General features: G+C 57.8%; 1 protein-coding gene and 1 long non-coding RNA gene across 2 annotated transcripts in view; one reads left to right on the forward strand and one right to left on the reverse strand.

Moving 5' to 3' along the window:
- Positions 1-603: 603 nt before the first annotated feature.
- On the reverse strand, positions 604-7,124 carry LOC118967519 (uncharacterized). Its single transcript, XR_005054621.2, has 3 exons — positions 6,356-7,124; positions 4,567-4,811; positions 604-4,483 (listed from the first exon to the last, which is right to left on the reverse strand). It is a non-coding gene; the product is annotated as an uncharacterized lncRNA (long non-coding RNA).
- A 524-nt stretch (positions 7,125-7,648) lies between these two features.
- Positions 7,649-20,202, forward strand: part of JPH3 (junctophilin 3) — a 64,619-nt gene continuing 52,065 nt past the window's right edge. Inside the window, exon 1 of the mRNA XM_017677728.3 lies at positions 7,649-8,352. Within this exon, the coding sequence (XP_017533217.3) occupies positions 7,971-8,352 (382 nt within the window). The 5' untranslated portion in view covers positions 7,649-7,970. The remainder of the gene's footprint in view (positions 8,353-20,202) is intronic.

Genomic DNA, 20,202 nt, shown 5'->3' on the forward strand with positions numbered 1-20,202 from the left:
TGCTGGCCCATTAACTGCATGATATTTTTAAGCAGATCTCCCCCTGCCTTTTATTTTTTAACTTGGTAGATTTAGTTTCAATGAAAAGTTTACATTAGTCATCTAAATAGGAAATGAGTAGCATGTGATATTCTTAGAAGGAAACTGTATGAATAAATACAACAAATAAAAAATAAGAATATATATATATATATATAAATATCAAAAAATAAAATTTAGTAAGAAAACATAAGTAAAATAAAGAATATTTAATTTACAAAGTGTTTATGTGAGAAATGCAAATTAAAATCACAATGAGATACCAGCATACAGCCACTAGATTGACTAACGTTAAAAAGGCTGACATTACCAAGTGTTGGTGAGGGTGCGAGCAGCTGGAGCTCTCAGCCCCTGCTGGGGGATTGCAAATTGACAACCACTTTGGAAAACAAAGTACTAGAATTAAATATGCATCTGCCCTAGGCCCCAGTTAGTTCCCTCCTTGGCATAAACTCAAAAGGAATGAGTGTCCAGCAGAAGACAGAAGGGCGCTCATACTTTCTTTATTCGAAATAACCCCAAACTGGAGACAACACACATGTTTATTAGCAGGAGACTAGAAAATAAACTGTAGTATATTCACATAATAGAATACTATGCAGCACTGACACAAAAAGTGCAGGTACACACACCAAATCAGATGGATCTGTCACACAACACTGAACAAAAGAAGCCAGACACAAATGTATGATTCCATTTCTATGAGGCTTAAGGATAAGGCAGGTGATACAGGTCAGCATGGCTGTTCGCTGGGGCAGGTGGAAGGGAATCTAGGTGGGAGGTGCGCAAGGGCAACCCTCTTGACAGGATGGTGCAAGGATTGGCACCTGCGGGGCACCTGTGCACAGATGGAGCACAGCCCTCTCACTGCTGCAACGGCTGCCAGATCTTGATGTGATGGTTCCAGCGGCTGAGGGGCAGAAGCCAGTTGAGGGACCAGGACTAAGGGAAGTTGCAAGACAGCAGGACAGGAAGGGAAGGCCACCTGCCTGCTCTGAATCCAAACTGTGCCACTTTCCAGCAGGTTAGCCCCACTGCCTCAGCCGCATCCATAAAGTGGCACCCCCTGGGGCTGACGTAGCTTGGGGGAGCTGGTAGCCCAGCTGGCAGCAAGCACCCACTGGCTGTCAGGGACAAGGTTCCTGAACCTCCTGGGAGACAGTTTTGGATGAGTCTGGAAACACTTGAACTTGGAGTGCTCAGCCTGGAGAACCGTTTCTTCCTATTTGCTTACCTATCTTAGGTAAGTAATTTATCTGCCCTCTGCCTCAGTTTCTTCATCTGCAACACGGGGATGATGTCCTCTAGGACCCACATCTTGGAGTTGGGGGTTGTTATGAGGAATAAGCGAAGTAACCACTGGACAATGCTGGGCAAGGGCCACAGTCTTCACTGGCATTTCCTGCCCTGGGGTGGGGGCCTAGGCAGCCCCAGGGCACAGGAGAACGCACCAGCGGGGTGTCACAGAGGTGGGTTTCAAAGCTTGGATGAAAGTTTCTCAATTTTTCTCCTTTGCAGACTTTTGACCCTGGGTGTCCAGCAATCAAACAGGAACTAAGGAGCCCTCTGTTCCCATCTCTGCACAGATCAACCCCAAGGGGTGGAATGCCGCCCTGAGGATGGGCACTGGCTTTGGGGAGCAGCCAGGGACGTGATCCCCTCAAAGCTCTCCTCACCCTTCCGGGTCAGGTCCTGGGGCTGGCACTTGCTAGCTGTGTGTGGCCATGCCTGCCCACACCTCAGTTTCCCCATCTTTAAGAAAGAAGGGACAGTCACAGTCTGGACTCCAAAGGGTCATGCCCAGACTCAGATAAGGCACTCTAGGTCCCAGCACAGAGAAATCAGGCAACACTAGCCAATAATCCTGATGACTTGTTACCTTACCCCTCGCCAGGGCTGCCATCTTTCTCTGCTCTGGTTTGGGGGGTTCAAGAGCTCCAGAACAGTCTCGAGGTTTAGTCCCTCACGGGCACCTCTGCACAACCGTGTCTTCCCTGAGGTCCGAGTATGGGCAGGTGGGGAGTTACTGCTGGCGAGCCCACGGATTTGGAGGGGAGGGTGTGGGGTGAGGAAGGACATGGGGCTCCTCCAGCAGCCCCAAGCCGAGGCAGCTCCTGTCATGAGGATCGTGTCGCTCCTGGAGCACCCGCCTGGACACGGAGGGGTAAGACAGTCACAGCTCTGCCTTAGCGAGGGGCCCCTGGACACCTTCCTCACCTGTGTGGAGTCATGGACTCTTTGCCCCAACACTATGAAGTCGGAACAGGTGTTGGTGCCATTTTACAGATGAGGAGAAGGAGGTTCAGAGCCAGTTTTCACACCCAGGCCCTCAGGGAACTGTGCCGGACGCTGTTCCTGACTGGCCCAGGCGCCGTGGCCGAGGAAAGCGCCTGTGTTCACATGAGTCTCTGTGATGGGGCCCGTCTGGGGCTGCCACAGCGCCAAGAGACCACACCCTGGAAGCTGGCCCGTGGTGACCCCAGGAAGATAAGCCCCTCTAGAGGCTTCTCTGACCAGCTCGATGCTTGCCGTGAAGTGTGACCCACAGCACAGACAGTGAAACCACCCACCACCCACAGGGCAGGGTCATGCTGGGCAGGAGTGGGCAATGAGTGCTAAGGAAACTTCTGGAACTTTAGAACCAAGGAGCCAGGGAAACCGTCTATTTCCCCATTTTATATGTGAAGACACTTAGCTTCCAGAAGTTGGGAGACTTGCCTGACGCAGCACAAGTTGGTGTCAGAACCAAGATCAGAGTTTGGGTTCCCTGGTGCCTGGGAGTTTTCCCATCACCAAGCTAGTTAACACCAACTCCCGGGCCAGGATATTTGTGTAGTGAAAGTGCCTTGTGCGCTGACCGCGAGCCAGCCGCTGGGGGCAAGGCGGTGAATGGATGCGGTTCTGTCTGCACGAAGCACACAGTCCACTCTCATCACTACCGCTGTGTGACAAACCACGATAAAACATAGTGGCTTCAACCGGGTCTTACGGTCTGAATATTTGTTTGTCCCCCCAACTCATACAGGGAAGCCCTCACCCCCAGTTTGGCCTGCATCTGGTGTGAGGAAGTGACTAAGTATAAATGAGGTCAGAGGGCAGGGGTCAGTGTCCTCATAAGAAAAGGCACCGGGGAGCTTCCTCACTCTCTGTGCCACATGAGGACGCAGAGAGAAGGCGCTGTCTGCGAGCCAGGAAGAGGGCCCTCACCAGAACCCGGCCACGCTGGCTCCCTGACCTCAGACGTCCAGCCTCCAGAACGGTGAGAAATGAATGAATGTCTATTGTTTAAGCCACTCGGTCCACGGTATTTGGTTACCTTAGCCTGAGCAGATGAATACACAGGGCTTGGCAAACTTTTTTGGTAAAGGACAAGATGGTAAATACTTGGGGCTTTATGGGCCATGTGGTTTCCGTGGAAACTTGTTCAGCTCCGCCATCACACACACAGTGTGCCAGCAGCTATAACCACATGTAGAGGGATGGGTGGGCTTGTGTTCCAGCCCAGCTTTGTTCCTTCCAGCAGGCATGGGCCAGAGTGAGGCTCTGAGCTGCAGCGCACCTGACCCTTGCAGTCATTCATTTTGTTCAGAAACTGAAATGTGTTGGAAGCAACCTAAGTGTCCATCGACAGATGGATGGATAAAGGAAATGTGGTACATATACACAACGCACTATCACTCAGCCAAAAAAAAAAAGAGGGAGAGAGAGAGAGAATGAATGTTGTTCTCAAAGATGGACCTTGAGGACTTTCTGCTGAGGGAGACAAAGCAGACACGGCAAGAAAAATACCATATGACCTCACATATATGTGGACTCAAACAAACAACAACAAAAATCCAAAGTCACAGACAGACAACAGAGTGGTGGTCGCCAGAGGCAGGGGGTGGGGTGTGGGTGGAATGGGTGAAGGGATCAAGAGACACAAACTGCCAGCTATAAAGGGAGTTCTGGGGGCCTGATGTACAGCATGGTGGCTACGCATCATGGTACTGTATTTCATTTTTGAAAGTTGCTGAGAGTAAATTTCAAAAGTTCTCATCACAAGAAAAAAAAATCCTATAACTATGCAAGGTGACAGGTGCTCATGAGACTCGCTGTGGCCATCATTCGGCGATGTGGCCATCACTGTCCAATTATTATGTTGTATACCTGAAACTAATGTGATGCTCTTTGTCAATTATCTCAATAAAAAAAGAAAGAGGAAATTGAAATCATGGCCACGCATGGTGGGGAAGCTCTGGGGTGTGGCCCTGCTCCAGGCAGTGGCTGGGGGGCTGACCAGAGCGCCTGTCAAGGTGGCACAGTCCAGGCTGTCCCATGGTGCCGGTGCTGGCCAAGGTGCAGCAGGGCTGTACACTGCGGGTCCCGGGTCTCTCCCTGGGCGCTGCTCCAGGTGCTGCTTGGGCTTCCTCACAGCATGGTGACTCGGTTCCAGCTCCAGCATCTGGGGGAGCATGAGGCAGAAGCTGCGTCACTGTGTGCGCCCCACCCTTCAAAGTCACATTGTGTCACTTTTGCTCTACTCACCAGCCCGCCCACCTCTCCGTAGGACCGTCAGCCTCATGCCTCAGAGCACATAGGAGACCTCATTGCAGACATCACACAGTGTCGGGGTGAGCACGCACACACCAGACAGGTGACTGCACTGCAGCTGAGCTCTCTGAAGGGGGCTGGCTCCCAGGGACGTGGGGAGGGGCCTTCTTTACGCAGGGGGAAACCGGGGACGCCTTCCTGGAGCTGCAACCAGAAAACTTCCTGGTCCCGGGAAGAGGCTGCGGGCAAGGGAAAGGCTGTACATGCCTGGAGGCCCGGGGGTGTGGGGGGGGAGGGAGCGCGGGTTACAGGCTGGGAGACTAGACAGCATGGGCTAGACTCAGGCATTACTTCCCCTTTGGCCGGGCACTAGGCCCTTCACCAAGGCGGCCCTGTCGTTGGTATGAAGGTGAGTCTGTAAGCCCGGGCGTGGGAGGGGGCTGCTAATGTGAGGTGTGCATCCCAGAGCCCGGCACACAGAGACGAGAAATTCTGCATGTGGGACAGCTTTTCATTGCTTCTCCCTGGAATTGCTGGGTGGCACTATGTTCAGAGCCTTGGAGCGGTTCCTCCAAAATGAAATCAATACTGCAGCCCTACTTTATGGGAGAATGGTTTCCAAATTGCACAAAACACATGCCTCTATTATCTGCATTTCAGAGAATCTGAGTGGGCATGGAAGAGGAGGGGGGTCAGGTGTGGGGTGGGGTGGGGGGCCGTACTGGACTTGCCAGGGGGAAGGGTATGCATTAGCCAGAGGTAGAAGGCGCTGACCGGTGACTAGAACCAATCACCATTTTCCAACAAGATCTCAGTTGCAATCCACTTGCTGGTGTGAGGAAGGGCTGCTGAATTAGCAAAGAATGGGTTGGAAATAAAGATTGCTGTTACAAGAGAAAAGGCAATTTTATGTCAACAGCATTTCACAGGGGAGCAGGCTGAAGGCTGGCGTCCTGTGTCAGAATCCATGACTTCGATGGGGGACTGGCCTCCTGACAACTGTGCCACTTCCTGCTTCTTGAATGCTTACCATGTAAGCGCCCAGATTCTTCAATTCTCACAGCACCCTTGTGGCAACTATTATTACCCCTATTGTACAGGTGAGAAAACTGAGCTCAGAGATGTTAAGAGGCTGCCCAAAGTCACACAGCTGGCAGGCTCTGGAGGCAGGATTTGAACCCGAATCTTGTGGGGATAGTCTGTAGTCCCTCTGCCTACACATTCACAATGGGTAGTATTTCTTTGACACCGAACAGCCCTGAGATACTATTTCATACGCATTTAGATTGGCAAGTAAAGTAAGTGGAAACCTGATACCAAGTGTTGGCCAGGAAGTGGAGAATCAGAAGGAATTTACTCAAGGTGTTTGCAGAGCCATTTGCAACTCCTCTCAAGTCCGTGATGTGCCTGACCCTACAATTCCAGCCACCACCACCACCCCAGGGGCATTTAGAGGAACCTTCCTAGCACAGAGGACACCCACTGGGAAGTACATTCAACCATTGTAATGGCAAATCCCAAAGTGAAATGGGAAAAATCCCTGAAGGTCCTTCCCTAATGGTCCCTCCACTAGGGCTGGAGGAGGGTGGGTAAGAACGCAGCTGGTGGCCCTTTAGGAAGGGGCTTTGGTGCCCAGAGCCAGGCAAGAAGTTGAGCTTGAACACGGGGAGTCCTGGATGGGGTTAGTTTCCCAGTGGGAGCCTATTTAGCCAAAGGTGGGAACGATGCAGGCAGGTGAAGGTGTGAGCAGGGCCCCCGGCTAATTGGCGGCCTCCAATCGTACCTCTTCCGGGGCTGGATCCCAGGCTGCGCCGCCCGGCTGGCACGTCCTGGCTCCCCTCGGCCCGGCCACCCGCCCGCGCTCCGATTACTCAGGAGCCCATGCGATCTCCCTGCGCTGCTGCCATTTGCCGCACACGTTCCCGGAGAGCTGGAACGCGGCTCCTGCCTGCAGATTTACGGCCCAGGAAATGCATTTTAAATCGGTCCCGGGATACTCGGATTCAGGAACCGGACACCGTCACCTGGGGTGGGGTGGGAGTGTGTATGGAGGGAGACGGCGGTCCCACTTGGTTCTCCCAAAGCGCCCGCCTCCGCAGTGGGGGGCTACCTGATGGCCGGGGCGGCCTGGAGGAATGGGATTGGGGTGCCCTTATCCTGGACAAGCGCATGGGGCCAGACTTTACGTTAATTTACGGGGAACGGACATTCTTCAAATACATGTTTTCTGAAGCGAGCGCCCCCTCAGCCACGTGCGCACCCAAACTGTCGGTGAGGAAGGATGGACTGTCTCGTGGGGAAACCACCTGTGGGCGAGGAACCCTCTCCGGTCAGGTCCCGGGCAGCGTCGCAGGGTGGCCGGGCACCGAGCACGGGGCGCGGGGCGGCGGCGCGGAGACGGGCGGGGCGCCCCCACCGCCGGGCCTGGTCTCCCGGGCTTCGCCTCGCGGCGCCCGGAGCTGCAGAGAGCACCCTGGGTGCTGGGCGCCTTCCCATTACGCAGTTCCTGTCCCTTTAAATCCAAGTCCGGGAAAGGGGGAGCCGGGGCACCCAGGCTGGACCCCGGTTTCCAGGCCGGCCCGGGCCGAGGGGGAGCAGGGCGGGCGGGAGCGCCGGGGGCGGGGGGCGGAGGGCGGGGCGCCCAGGGTCCCCGCCCGCGCCCCGCGCCAGGGCTGGCGGCGCCCTTCTCCAGGCCGCCGGCGCGCCGAGGTTGGGGGCCGGGGCGGGGGCGCGCGGGGCGGAGGGGGCGCGCGGGCGCGGGGCGGGGTGCGGGCGCGCGCCGCGCCGGCCCGAGCGCGCATCCGGCCCCGGAGCGCACGCCGCCGCCGCCGCCGCCCGACCCGCCGCATTGCTGCTGCCGCCGCCGCCCCGGCCCGGCCCGCGGCCCCAATATGGTGCAGCCGCCCGCGCCGCCGCCGGTGCCGCCGCCGCCCGCGGGCCCCGCCGCCGCCCCCGGGCGCCCGCAGCGCGGCAGCCGCAGGTGGGGGGCTGCGCCCCGGGCCTGAGCCGCCGGCCCCCCCCCCCCCGCCCGGCCTGCGCGGCCCGCCGCCGAGGGCACCTGCCGCCGAGGGAGCGCCGCTCCAGCCCCGCTCCCGCCCCTCCCCGCCTCCCCTCCCCTCCCCTCCGGTCTGCCTCCGGCGGGAGCGCGAGACGCCGGCCAGGCTCCGCGGCGCAGCTCGGGAAGGAATCGTCGCCCCCAGCCGACTGAGATTCCGCCGAAGCCGGCGCCGCCGCCCGGGATCTGCTCGCTGTGTTTTCCGCTTTCTCCATCCTTTCTTTAAAAAAAAAAAAACAAAAAAAAACCACAACAAAACCAGCCAGCCAGCCAACCAAGAATCCGGTTTGTTGATCGCCTTTTTTTTTCACCGTTTGCGGGATTTGCAAACCGAGTTACATGCATGTCCAGTGGGGGTAGGTTTAATTTTGACGATGGAGGGTCCTACTGTGGAGGCTGGGCGGACGGCAAGGCGCACGGCCATGGCGTCTGCACCGGCCCCAAGGGCCAAGGCGAATACACCGGCTCGTGGAGCCACGGCTTCGAGGTGCTGGGCGTCTACACCTGGCCCAGCGGGAACACGTACCAGGGCACCTGGGCGCAGGGCAAGCGCCACGGCATCGGCCTGGAGAGCAAGGGGAAGTGGGTGTACAGGGGCGAGTGGACGCACGGATTTAAGGGACGCTACGGGGTGCGGGAGTGCACGGGCACCGGGGCCAAGTACGAAGGGACCTGGAGCAACGGGCTGCAGGACGGCTACGGCACGGAGACCTACTCGGATGGAGGTGGGTGCCGCGCGCGGCCGGGCCAGGCGGGGAGGGGACCTTCTCTCGCCTCTTCTGTTTATCTCTGGGGAAGTTGAGCTGCTTCATCCAGCGGGCCCTGGGCACCTGGGGCTCCCGGGAGGCCACAGCGGCCCTGGCTACAGGTTGCCTGGTGGGGGACAGCGCCCCTGTGCCAGCTAAAGGGGTCGAGGGCTTTCCAGGAGCAGAGCCAGGCCCCGGGAGCTGCGGAGAGGAGCAGAGAGCCAGTGCATCATCCAGGAGCGGGCCGGAGACCTGCGGGAAGGGCCGGCCTAGGCCCAGGGCCTCCTCTGGGACCTCCCAAGGGGCGCGGGGGGCTAGGGGAGGACCCCCTCCCCGTGTTGGCAGAGCTCCCTCGGCGCCGCCCTCCGGGAGTCGGGCCCCACTCTGCTGCTTGTTTTCCTGCGGTGCTGAAGGGCCTCCTTTAGTCCTGATCGAACCAAGCCAACGGAAAGGGAGTGGCTGGGCGCGCTGGAGGCGGGGGTACCGAACCCACACCGCCCCAACGAGGCAATGAACTTCTAGGTGGTTGGACGCGGGCTAGTGCTGTGGGGGCCGGCTGCCGGAGGCAGGGAGGGAGGGAGGCCCATCTGTTTAGCGAGAGCCCAGGAATCTCGCCTCTCAGTGGCTGAATCATTTCCACCATTAGTTTAGGGGATGCTCTGTGCCTTCATGCTAGATGCCACCACATTCAGGGCTGAGCCGGTGGAAGCCAGAGAGCCGTCTGCCCGCCACTGCTGTGGCTGGCTCTGTGACTGCGACCTGTCCCGACACTCCGGTACCCACTCCTCCATGCACCTGAGAGGCGTGCAACATTTACTGTTCTTGGAAGCCAGACCCCAAAGACACCTGCTCTCAGATGCCCCCTCCCCCATCCTAGAGTTCATCCTTAGAAATGGCTCTGGAGGCTTGGGCGCCTGGGAAAGGCGTGAGGCACAGCATGACTTGCGTGCTGCTAGGCATGGAAATCACGAGTGTACATGTGGTCTTCCGCTGCCTGCCTCTGAGTCTCATGAAGCAAGCGCTAAGCACCTGCTCCCTGGGCACGTCCAGGACTGGTGGGGGGCTGGAGAGTAATTATTATTTTGGCTTATGCAACGGAGAGGCAGGGTTCATTATTACTCGAAGAGGAGGAGGCATAGGGGGCAGTTAATTACATAACACGCCTGCCTGTCACAGCAGTGCCCAGCCCTGGTCCCAGGCGGCCTCTTCTGGGCTGTTGTTGTTTTCATGGAGCAGGTTGGAGAGCTTCCGTGACCCTGGGGCTCCAGGGCCAGGCTAGCAAACTGCCTTCTCTGGGTTCTGGGCTGTGGGCGTGCATGCGTGTGTGTGTGTGTGTGTGTGTGTGTGTGGGCATGGTGAGGCCTAGGCAGCAGATGTGGGTGGCTGCGGTGGGCGGCTGAGCAGTCTGGCGCTCCCAGCTGGGCTCTTTAGGAGCCCAGGGCTATTGCCACCCTGTGGGCTGTGGCCAGGCTGCTCTACAGACCAGCCACTCCAGAGGTAGTGCCAGCTGTGCCAGAGCCAGGAAAGTGGCTTTGCGCCCTGACAGGCTGGCCTCCTGCAGGAGCCCGGGGAGAAGGAGAGCCAGGCCCCCGTGGACTCCCCAGAACAGCTGAGCGTGGGGTCTAGTATGCCAGTCTGCCCATCTTCTCCTGACATCTCCGGGGGCCCAGGGAATTCTGTCCCCCATTCAACAAATGTCTACTGAATCCCTATGATGAGCAGGTGCTCTGGGCTCTGGGTAAACAGCAGTGAGCAAGGTCCTCCTGGGGCTTCCATTTTGGAGAAAAGGGTGGTAAATTTTGTCGTGATTACTCGGGGAAGATCTGGGTCTGTGGCTGGCTGTGGTCTAGGTCTGATGTGCTGATGTGAGAAACGCTTCTTTCCCTGGCTCAGTGTCCTTGGGTCTCTGTCCCCGGCCGGCCAGTCACAGTGTCCCACTCCCTAAGCTGCCCCCTCTGCATCAGCCTGCCGGAGTCTCACAGGCTGGGGGGAGGGGGCATGTCCATGTTACAGGTGGGACCAGAGAAGCCCGGCAGCGCCAGTGACAGGCCAGAGCCCCCAGCTCTTGGTGGAGGGGTCAAGGATTTGAACTCCGATCTGTCTGGGGTGGAGCCCCCTCTCCTCGCATCGTACCACCTGTGTGCCGACGGAGGCGGGCGCACAGATGCAGGGCGCCAGCTGCTCCCTTTTGTTGATGACATGGCATGGCAGAAAACGGAACTGACCCTCCTGGCCTGGGATAATCAGGCCCAGACATCTGGGGTCACTTTTCTGGCAGGCGGTGACTGTGAAAAAGTGCGTGCCCTCGAGCAGTACACCCGGTGAGCCGAGCTGGAATCCCCCCGGCACAGAGCGGGGGGCCTCTTCCCATCAGCTTGGGGCAGGGATGGGTCTTGCTTCAGAGAGAGCCAGCGGGGCCCGAATGGTCCTGACGCCAGTCCAACTTTTCCTTTGCACAAGGACGGGAATATTGGGCAGGAATCAGCAAAGCTCCCAATTTCAGCCCCGCTGGCTGGCAATGCTGACTTGGGGAAATGGCGATTTTCATGAATAATGCACAAACGGCAAATGCAGTCTACATTTCGCTGGAGTTGGCCTGGAATCCATTTCAGCTGGGGGCGCTTTTGCCAGCTCCCCTACCAGGTCCATCCTCCCCCACGCACAAGGCGGGCACTGCTCACTGAAGTGAGCTGAGCATCTTCCACAGGCTTCCGCAGTGTGTGGGGTGACCCCATGGAGACGGGGAGGCTCAGGGGCATGGGGGGCAGGAGTACATGCTGCACAATTGACAGTCCTTAGGCTTGAATCCTGGCCGAGCCTTTGCTCTGTGATCTTGGGCAAGTTAGCTAACTTCTCTGAGCGTCTGTTTCTTCATCTGTCCAAAGGGCTGCTGATAAAATCTGTAAAGTATTAAGCTGGGTTTAATTGAGATGGTGTACATGGCTATGCATATGTGATGGTAAGGAATATGGTAAGCATTCATTATTATTTATCACTATTTTGTTATTACAGTTCACATGCAATTAATGTCACTCACAATCGTCATCGTTAGAGCCAATAGCCAGACATGACAGCGGCGATGAAAACGATAACAAATCGCCCTATAAAGCACTCACTGTGTGCCAGGCATTTGGCAAATGGTTTGCATGACTCCCAGCCCTTCATCCCTACGCCTCTAGAGGGCTGCTTTCCTCACCGCTCCCATTCCCCGCGCTGGGAATTGGAGGCTCAGAGAGGCCAGGTGACTTGGCTGATGAGCTTCGAGCCACACCGGAATTCAGGCTCGGCACAGTGATCTCAGAGGCTGTGCTTGTGCCTGGAACATCTCTCTGAACTCCCTGGTGCCAGCCTGCCCGCCGCTGCATCCTCTTCTCTCCTGGGAGCAGCACCCGGAGTTGTAGGCAAGCGCATACGCCCAGGCACACCCTCCCCAGTCCTGCCAAGACGCCAGGGCTCTTCTCCACTGGGTGCACTCCTGCACTTGGTTGCACAGATAAATATTTCCTCCTGGGTGCACGTACACAGGACCCCCTGGACCAAACGGTACCCCCACAAATAAACCTTCCCACAGCCTGAAAGACATGAGTCACATTTCACACACCCAGCCTCTCCCCCTCATATACAGATTCCGTTCACCGGCCCAGATCCCTCAGCCCACACGAATCACACACGCCCACAGTCAGAATTCAGATCCCCTGGCGCCTGCGCAGCACACACACGCACGATACACCTGTCACCCAGAGATGGCTTCTACCCTGTCCCCCAAAACACAGCCACGTGCAGCCTCCCAGCCTTGTCTGCATGCCAGGTGCTCCAAATCCCTACAGGTTCCTGCTCCGCGGAGGCAGTTACCCCTACAGAGGAAGAGCGCGGGCCTGGGGGTGGGGAAGCAGCTCGGGTTACAGATGCGCGGTGGGCTTTGCTCCCACTTTAAACACGTTTACGCAGTTAATGCCCCTTTTAAGGGGGAAAACCCTCACCTGACCGAAATAACCATCCGCTGGGTGTATTTTTGGTACTTGACCGTGTGTGTGTGAAAGTAAGCTCTCTCAAAAGAAGTACAGGTGCCCAGGGCGGGCAGAAGCGGGCCCATCGGCCGGACACGCGCCTGGGGGGACGCATTTCAGGAACGAAAGAAGCGCTGGGCTTTCCGGGTGAAAGCGCCTCCTCTGGGATTTTCTCTCAGCCACTTTGGGGAGGGCTAAGGCTCTGCGAGGGAGAGGCCGGCAACTGGCTCTTTTGTTGCCAATAATAGCTGAGAAGGAAGTGTTGCCCGAGACCCCCTCACCCAGCACAGCCCTGGGGCGATCCGCCGGGCTTTATATTAGGGAGCCTGCCAGGAACTGGGGAGGAAATGAAGGTCAACACCCTCTGAAAATAGAGTGGCCCCAGCTGAGGTACCAGCCAGCGCTGCTGGCCGAGGAAAGAGGACTGTGGCCAGCTTCTCCGAGGACACCAGGCTGGGGAGAGGGTCCCAGAAAGGTAAAGAGTGAGGGTGGCTAACCCTGGGGGAGGGCCATGACCTCTGCTATTTTTCTTTAAGACTTTCTTTCTCAGTTTCCCCCAGGCGTCCCCCGACTCTAAAGATAACACTATCAACCCCGAGCTGATAACTGTGTATAACACTCACTCTGTCCTTAAATGACCACAGGCTGTCTAGAAGAGGGTGGTTCTCCTGGGGAATTCACACGAGGTCCATCCCTCTTGGATTAGCTGCCTCTCCAATTTGTAGCTTCCTGGCTGCGTAGTAGGTGAAGGGGGACGCGGCACGGGGTCCTGGCTTTGCCATCAGGCGTGTGGGCTAGACCGCGGGTTCTCGTGGGCCCTCGTGATCAGGGAGAGGAGCAGTGTCTGCAGCACCACGGACAGCACCCACCCTCCCGGCCTGGGCCACCCGCTCCCCTTCGCTCCCCTCCAGGCCGCCTCTTCCAGCCTGGCCCTGACCCCTCCAGGCGGGTGCTTGCCTGCTCCCATTCTGCCAGGAGTGGGCTCCACACCCCGCTGAGGGTGGCTGCCTGTTTTCCACCCAGGTGCTGCCAGTCTTTTCTGAAAAAGTTGAGAGTGCTTCCCAGGTGTCCCCCAGTGACCTCCTGGCCATGTGGGGTCCGCTGGTAAGGCTTGCAGAAGTCTCTCTGCAGTCTGGGGCCCATCTCTGCCCCAGACTGTGTGCTCAGGTCCCGCGGGGTGGGTGCACAGGGATCGTTAAGTACCCAGCCAAAGGCAGGTGAACAGATACTGTGTAGGTAGCAGCCGGTGAAAGGCTATTTTGCCACCATTCTCCTTAAAACTGGTATCAATGGATTAGTTATCTAGACCAACCCTGCCCATAATAATGGCCACTGGCCACATGTAGCTATTTGAATTTGAATTAATCACAATAAAATAAAATTTAGAAATTCAGCCCCTCAGTCACATCAGCTGCATTTGAAATGCACAGAAGCCCCAGTTACCTAGTGGTTGCCACTGGGCGGGCAGAGGCAGAGATCAATCACCACAGGAGGTCCTGTCGGGTGGGGCTGTGCGGAGTGCAAGCTTCTCGCAGGAAGTGATGTGTGTCTGTGCCCGCCACCGCTGTGTGTCGTGTGACGGAAGTGCTGGCGTGCAGTGCACGCTCAGTGTTTGTGGAACGAGCGGAACGTTTGGTGGTAATTTCTGTCCCCATCAGCATTTTGCACAGCTGTGTCATCGCAAGGATTCAGAACCAGACGTGGACAGTTAAGGGGAAGGTCTCCCCAAGGCCCACATGTCAGTGGGTTGACCTCATGTCAACACTCTTTATATGTATATGATTCTCTGGTCTGCTGTGTTTTGTTATTGGCTCTGTCACTGCTCACAAGAGACTTTGTCAGTGTTTTACGTGCCCAAGACAGGTGATGTTGGGTAAAGTGGGCAGTGGACCGATAACGTGGTGGCGGCGTGAAGCCGGCATGGCCAGGGGACCGTGTGGAGCACTATGTGATGGGCAGGTTCGTTGTGGGATTCCTAACACCGGCTCACTGTGTCCCTGCTGCTGTCTTTTCCTTGGCCTGGTTCGTTCATGAAGTCATTGGGAAGCAGGCACCGAGTCGCTACTGTGTTCAAGGCGCAGACAGAGCGCTCAGGCCGCCTTCAGTGAAGCAGCCTGGGAATACCTGCTGAGCCTGCCGAGGGGTCTCAGTCTGTTTGGGCCGCTCTAATGGAATGCCACAGAGTGGGGGCCTTACGAACCCCAGCGTCCCCTCTCACAGGCAGGAGGCTGCAAGTCCGGGACCAAGGTGCTACAGATTGGGCGCCGGGAGGGCGGCTTCCAGGCCACAGACGGCCAGCCTCGCTGTGTGCTCATGTGGCAGACGGGGCGGACGAGCTCTCTGGGGTCTCCGTGGTAGGGGCGCTAACTCCGTCACGAGGGCTCCGTCCGCACGCCCCTCTCCTAACACTGTCCACTGGGAGTTAGAATTCCAGCGTATGGGTTTCGGGGACAAACACCTTCGGTCTGTAGCGCTGTGCGTGCTGCGCATGTTTGAGGTGGTGCAAGCTGTTGAAAGAAAATGAACAAAAAATAAAATGTTGGCGACAGGATGACAGGACTTCTACCAAAGAGAATATTCAGTCTGGATGCAAAACTAAAATGTCTGAAATAGTTAGGGGTGCCTCGTGCCAGACTCTGGGTCTCCTGAACAGAAACAGCCAGTTCCGAGCAGGGAAGGAGAGAGGCATGTGTCCCCCTGCATGAGCAGCCCAGGTGGCCCACTAGCGAGGACACCTGAGGTGGGTGTGGGTGGTGGTGGCTGGGGAGCCGTCGCCCCAAGACTGGAGGGGCTGACTCTGAAGGAGTGTCACCCTCATGATGGGGTCAGAACACCTGTTCCTCACCAACAGGTGCCACCTCCCGCCGCCTTGGGCACATCACAGCTATTAATGGGGACCCAGAGGGGACCCCTGGTGCCTTTGGTGACCTCCAGCAGAGATCAGGGTCCGTTTCTGCTGCTGAGGGACTGCAGGAGCTGGGCAGGTGTCAGCCCCCCACCCCTGTTCCTCTTGGCCAGTGCACCCCAAACTTGAGTGTGTATCAGAATTGCCTGGAAGGCATGTTAAACAGACTGTTGACTCCACCCTTGAATTTCTGGGCTTGAGAAGTCACCCTCACCAGATTCAGTGGGTGCTGGTCATAGAACCCCACTGTTAGGACCACAGCTCCAGGCCGGCACCTCTTAACCCCCTGCACTATAGGAACACCAAGTATGGTCCCTGGGAGACCTTCAGAAATGCAGAGTCTCAGGCCCCTACTGCAGACCTGAGGGGTCAGAGTGCAGATGTTTGAGAGACACCCAAGGTCTGCATGCGAGAAGCCCCACTTTAGCTCACTAGCTCCCGCCTGGGTGCTTTGAAAAATGCTGACATGTGGGCCATTCCTGGAGAGGCCGGCGGGGGGCCCGGGCACAGCATGGACAGTGGGATTCCTTTTAAAACTGTGAGGGTGATACTGACAGCCGCTCGGGATGAGGGCACTCACGTCAGAACTGCTGGGGGAGCACCCATGAGGGAGCTGCCAGGGGCCGGGGCCCCGACGGAGGGCATCCCGGCCTGGGTCGGGCGCGAAGGCAGGCAGGGCTGACAGCTGCTGCTCTGGACAGCATTATTCAAACTCTGGGTCGAGTGGCTCATGAAATAGATGTCGAGCTTCATTTTGAAACAGTGAAGTAGACAAGGCCGTGCCCAGGCAGCTCTGTCAGAGCGGGGGAGGGGCGCTTATGTTTCCGCCCGTCGCCACGATCCTTTTCGGAGTCCGGACCCTGTCCTCTTTGCGTCTTGTAAGGCAGATGCCTGTCATTGGATTTAGGGCCCAGCCTGAGTCCCGGATGAGCTCATCTCAAGGTCTTTAACTTCACAGTTTCTGCAAAGGCCCTTTTTGAATAAGGACATGTTCACAGGTACCAGGGGTAGGACATGGACGTGTCTTTTTGGGGGACACTGTTCAATCCACTACAATGTCTTACAGACTTCCATGCCCCGAAGCCCATACATGATAACCTAGAATCTCAAAGCCAGGGAGATTCCTTAGAAAGAAGGATATTCACAGTTTCAAACATCTACTTTGTCACGAGAACCAGTCTGTGCACTTTACCAGAGGTGTTATTTCTGTTAGTCCTTAAAACAGCACTTGGAGGTAAGCCATATACTCCCATTTCAGAGAAGAGAAAAGAGAAGCCCTCAGGGCTACAGGCTCTGATGAGGTCACAGGGCTGGTGGGCGGTGGGGCTCAGCAGGCCCCGCAGCGTCCCCGGTGGCATTTCCCGATGGAGCGATCATTTCAGCCGTCCCCTTGCTTTGCAGTGGAGGAAGCTGAGGCCCCAGGAGCCCCTGGTCCACAGTAAAGCAGCGGCAGGCAGGCAGGCATGACATGGTCTCCTGAACCTGGGCATTGGGAGGGTTTTTTCCCAGCAGTTCATGAACTTCTGTGTTCTCCCAGGCCCCTCTGAGATGGCGACGAAGGTGCGGGTCCTCTCCCAGGACACGTGCAGGTCCCTGCACACAAGCGATGCTTTGTGAGTGCTTCTGGCAGTTCACAGACTCTCTGGACCCCAGGATAAGGACCCTTCTGCCCTCCACGTGGGCCTAAGCACACTGAGGCGGGGCATCATGGAGCCCAGTAAGTGGGAAATGGGGGAACACAGGAGCCAGTGGGCACCTGCAGGCATAGGGATCCGAAACAGGCCAGGTGTGGGCGGAGTTGGCCTGGGGAGACCCTCCTCCTCTCTCTGGATACCCCAGGCCCCCCCAGCTTCTCTTGAGGACACACAGGCCTGCCCTTCTGTGCGGCATTTAATGTGCAAACCTTCCTCACCCAGCTCTGCGGTCCCAGCTCTGCGCAGACCTGTCAGCTTCTACCCGTCTGTCTGCTGGCGAGTGTCCGGGTGAGCTGGGAGCTGCCCGGGCCTCCTTTCTGTGTCCCCCCAGGAAGAAAGCATGGTCCCCATTGTACAGGCGGGGAGCTGAAGCCCAGGTAGGCAGTAAGAGTCGGGCCTACCGAGGCACAGACTCTACGACCTGTGGTCAGTGCCTGTCTCCTGCCCAGGCCCCCTGGCAGGCTCCCTGGAAGAGAGCGCAGGGACCTACAGTGGGACCTGGGTCCACCTGAGGCAGGTGGTCCTGAGGAGCCCCTCTTCCCCGCTGAGCTGGACTCAGGAGTGCAGACTGTTATCAGAAGGAGGCATTAGTGGGGAGGTGGGGGCTTGCTCTTACTTTGGGAGCCCAGGAGGGATTTTCAGTGGGGAGGGTTTCGGGTAGAAGGGACGCCAGGAGGGCCCTGGGACGTACCAGGTGGGGGCCTACCTGTAGGCATGTGCCATCGACCAGTGCAGGCTTCACAGAGGCTGATTGGCAGAGCAAAGTCAAGGAGCTGTGAGCTGGTGCCCACTGCCCGCCTGGAAGCTGCGGCCACCTGTGCATGACCTCCCCTCCTCTCCCCTTCCTCCATACCCCCCTCCCCCTATTCCCCTGCCTGTGGCCCCCACCCAGGTGTTTGTTTGCTGAATTCAGAGGCTCGGCTGTTCGTGCCGAGCTCTGGGGAAAAGCCAGTAGTTGACACACACACCAGCCAGGATGGTGAGGGTGATCTGTGGGCTTGCCAGGTGTGGGGCGCCCCTCTGCAGACCCCTCTGTACCCCTGGGCCCCCCATGCACGTGCTGCTGGGCTCTGCACTCTCTGGATTCCGTGGCATCTCCTCCCTATCCTGGAAGCTCCTGGCGGCTGCAGGCGTGTCTTTGGGTCCCTCTGGCCCCGGCCACAGTGCACGAGGTCGGCGGAGCTCCAGAAGTCATGGTTGGGGAATGAAGGAAAGACAGAGCCGTGGAGAGCGGGGTGGGAGGGACAGTGGCGTGGGGACAGACAGGCCGTCATGAGAGCAGCTCGGGCAAAGGCGTGGCCGGAACCCCTGGCCGTTCAGAGAAGCCAGGAGCCAGCCCTGCGGCCCAGCGGAGGCGGGGCGCGGAGGGGTGGGCTGGGCGCTGAGCTATCTGGCATTTGTGTTCCTCTCCTTAACCCTCCTACTGGGAGGCGGTTGTCCCTCCACATGCAGTTGTGAGAATAGTAGGTGAGATTGTGCAAGTCTCCAGCACAGTGCCCCGGCCAGCACGTGCACACATCCGGTCAGACGCGTCTGCTCACTGCAGGGACCCCTCGCCGCCCTACGGTAGCCAAACCCTCCTCCCACCGCGGTGTCTCCTTCTCATCTCTCGTTTCTCCTGCTGGGATGCTCCAAGCGGAAGCGCAGACGCGTAGGCTTCGGGACTGGCTTTTTCACCCGCTGCGATTCCCTGGAGATCACCCGGCCAGTGGGCGCTGTGGTGCCCCCTTCTTTCGGCTGCTGGCGCAGGTTCCGCGGTGTGGACGGGCCATGGCTGGTTTCGCCCTTCAGCTCTTCAGGGGCGCCTGGGGATTGCGGTTTGGGGCTGTTGTGCACGTCAAGGCTTTTGTGCGAACATAAGCCTTTATTGCTCTGGGATAAACAGCCAGAGGTGCAGTTGCCCGGCCGTGTGGTAATTGTACCGTATGTTTAGACCGTCACTCTGGCTGCTGGGTGAGGAAGGCAGAGTAGAAGCGGGGGGCCCCTGGGAGGGTGCTGTGTCCGGGGGAGAGGGGATGACAGCCTGGATCTAGGCGGGGACACCAGAACCCTGAGAGTTTAGGGGTGGGCTAGGCGGGAGGGCGTGCGCCAGGACAGACAGCTCCCGGGAACTGGAGGCCTGAGGGTCCTGTTTAAGACACAAGGGCCCCTGGGGGAGGAGGCTGTGGGGGCTGAGAGCTGCATTGGGAATGTGTGCAGTGTGAGAAGCTGCATTCGGGTGGGTGAGATGGCAAGGGTGCAATGGGGTGGTGAGTCTGCATCTAAATAGAGCACTGCTGGTGGTGTTGGAGGTCATGGAGGGCAGGGTGCTGGTGGGGGAGGCACACCCAGTCCTGGAGGAGCCCCAGGGGCACAGCTGGGTGATGGAGGATGGAGATGGGCCCGGGGACCAGCAGAGCAAAGATGGGACCGGACCTCAACGCCAGCCTGTCCTGGCCATTTCATCCAGTAGGTCGTTGTATCGGCTCCCCGCCCCTGAGGCCAGGTCTGCGCAGCTATTGTACAGATGAGGAAACGCAGGCTGGGGGACAGAGTGACTTGGCCGAGTCACATGGAAGATTCAGGTTCCGGAAGCCACAGAATCGCCCGGCCTAGGACCGAGCTTGGTACAGCCCACACGAGGCCACGCTGGAGGCTGAACGCGAGACCAGGGGAGGTTTCAGGGACATGCCTGGCGCATGCAGGTGCCCCCAGATAAGCTGCTGCTGTAAGCTTTGTGAAAACGCCAGTAGGGGCACCCCGCCCCCACCTCCGTGTCCCCCACTTGGCCTGGTCACCGCACACCTGCACCTCGGAGACATACAAAGCTCTGTGACGTCCTTGGATATCATCTTTATTGAGATATACTTTACATGCTATAAAATCCATCTCTTGAAAGTATACAGTTCAGCGGATCTTAGTGTGTTCATAAAGTTGTACGACTGTCACCACAACCTAATTTTAGAACATTTTCTGTCACCCAGAATAGAAAACCTGTCCCCACCAGCAGTCATGTCCCCACCCCTCCCCCAGCACTTGGTGGCCACTGCGCCACCCTCCACCCGTCCTGGACGTTCCACCTACGGGGATCCTGCACGGTGTGGCCTCTGTGACAGGCGTCTTCCACCTCACTGTGGCTCCAGGTTCATCTGTGTCGTCGTGACTTCATTCCTCTGCAGACTGAACACTGTTCCGCTGTGTGGCTGGAGCGCACTGTGTTTATCTGTCCATTTGGGTGGGTTCC

The sequence above is a fragment of the Manis javanica genome, chromosome 17 (genome assembly GCF_040802235.1).
Source record: "Manis javanica isolate MJ-LG chromosome 17, MJ_LKY, whole genome shotgun sequence".
NCBI lineage: Eukaryota > Metazoa > Chordata > Mammalia > Pholidota > Manidae > Manis > Manis javanica.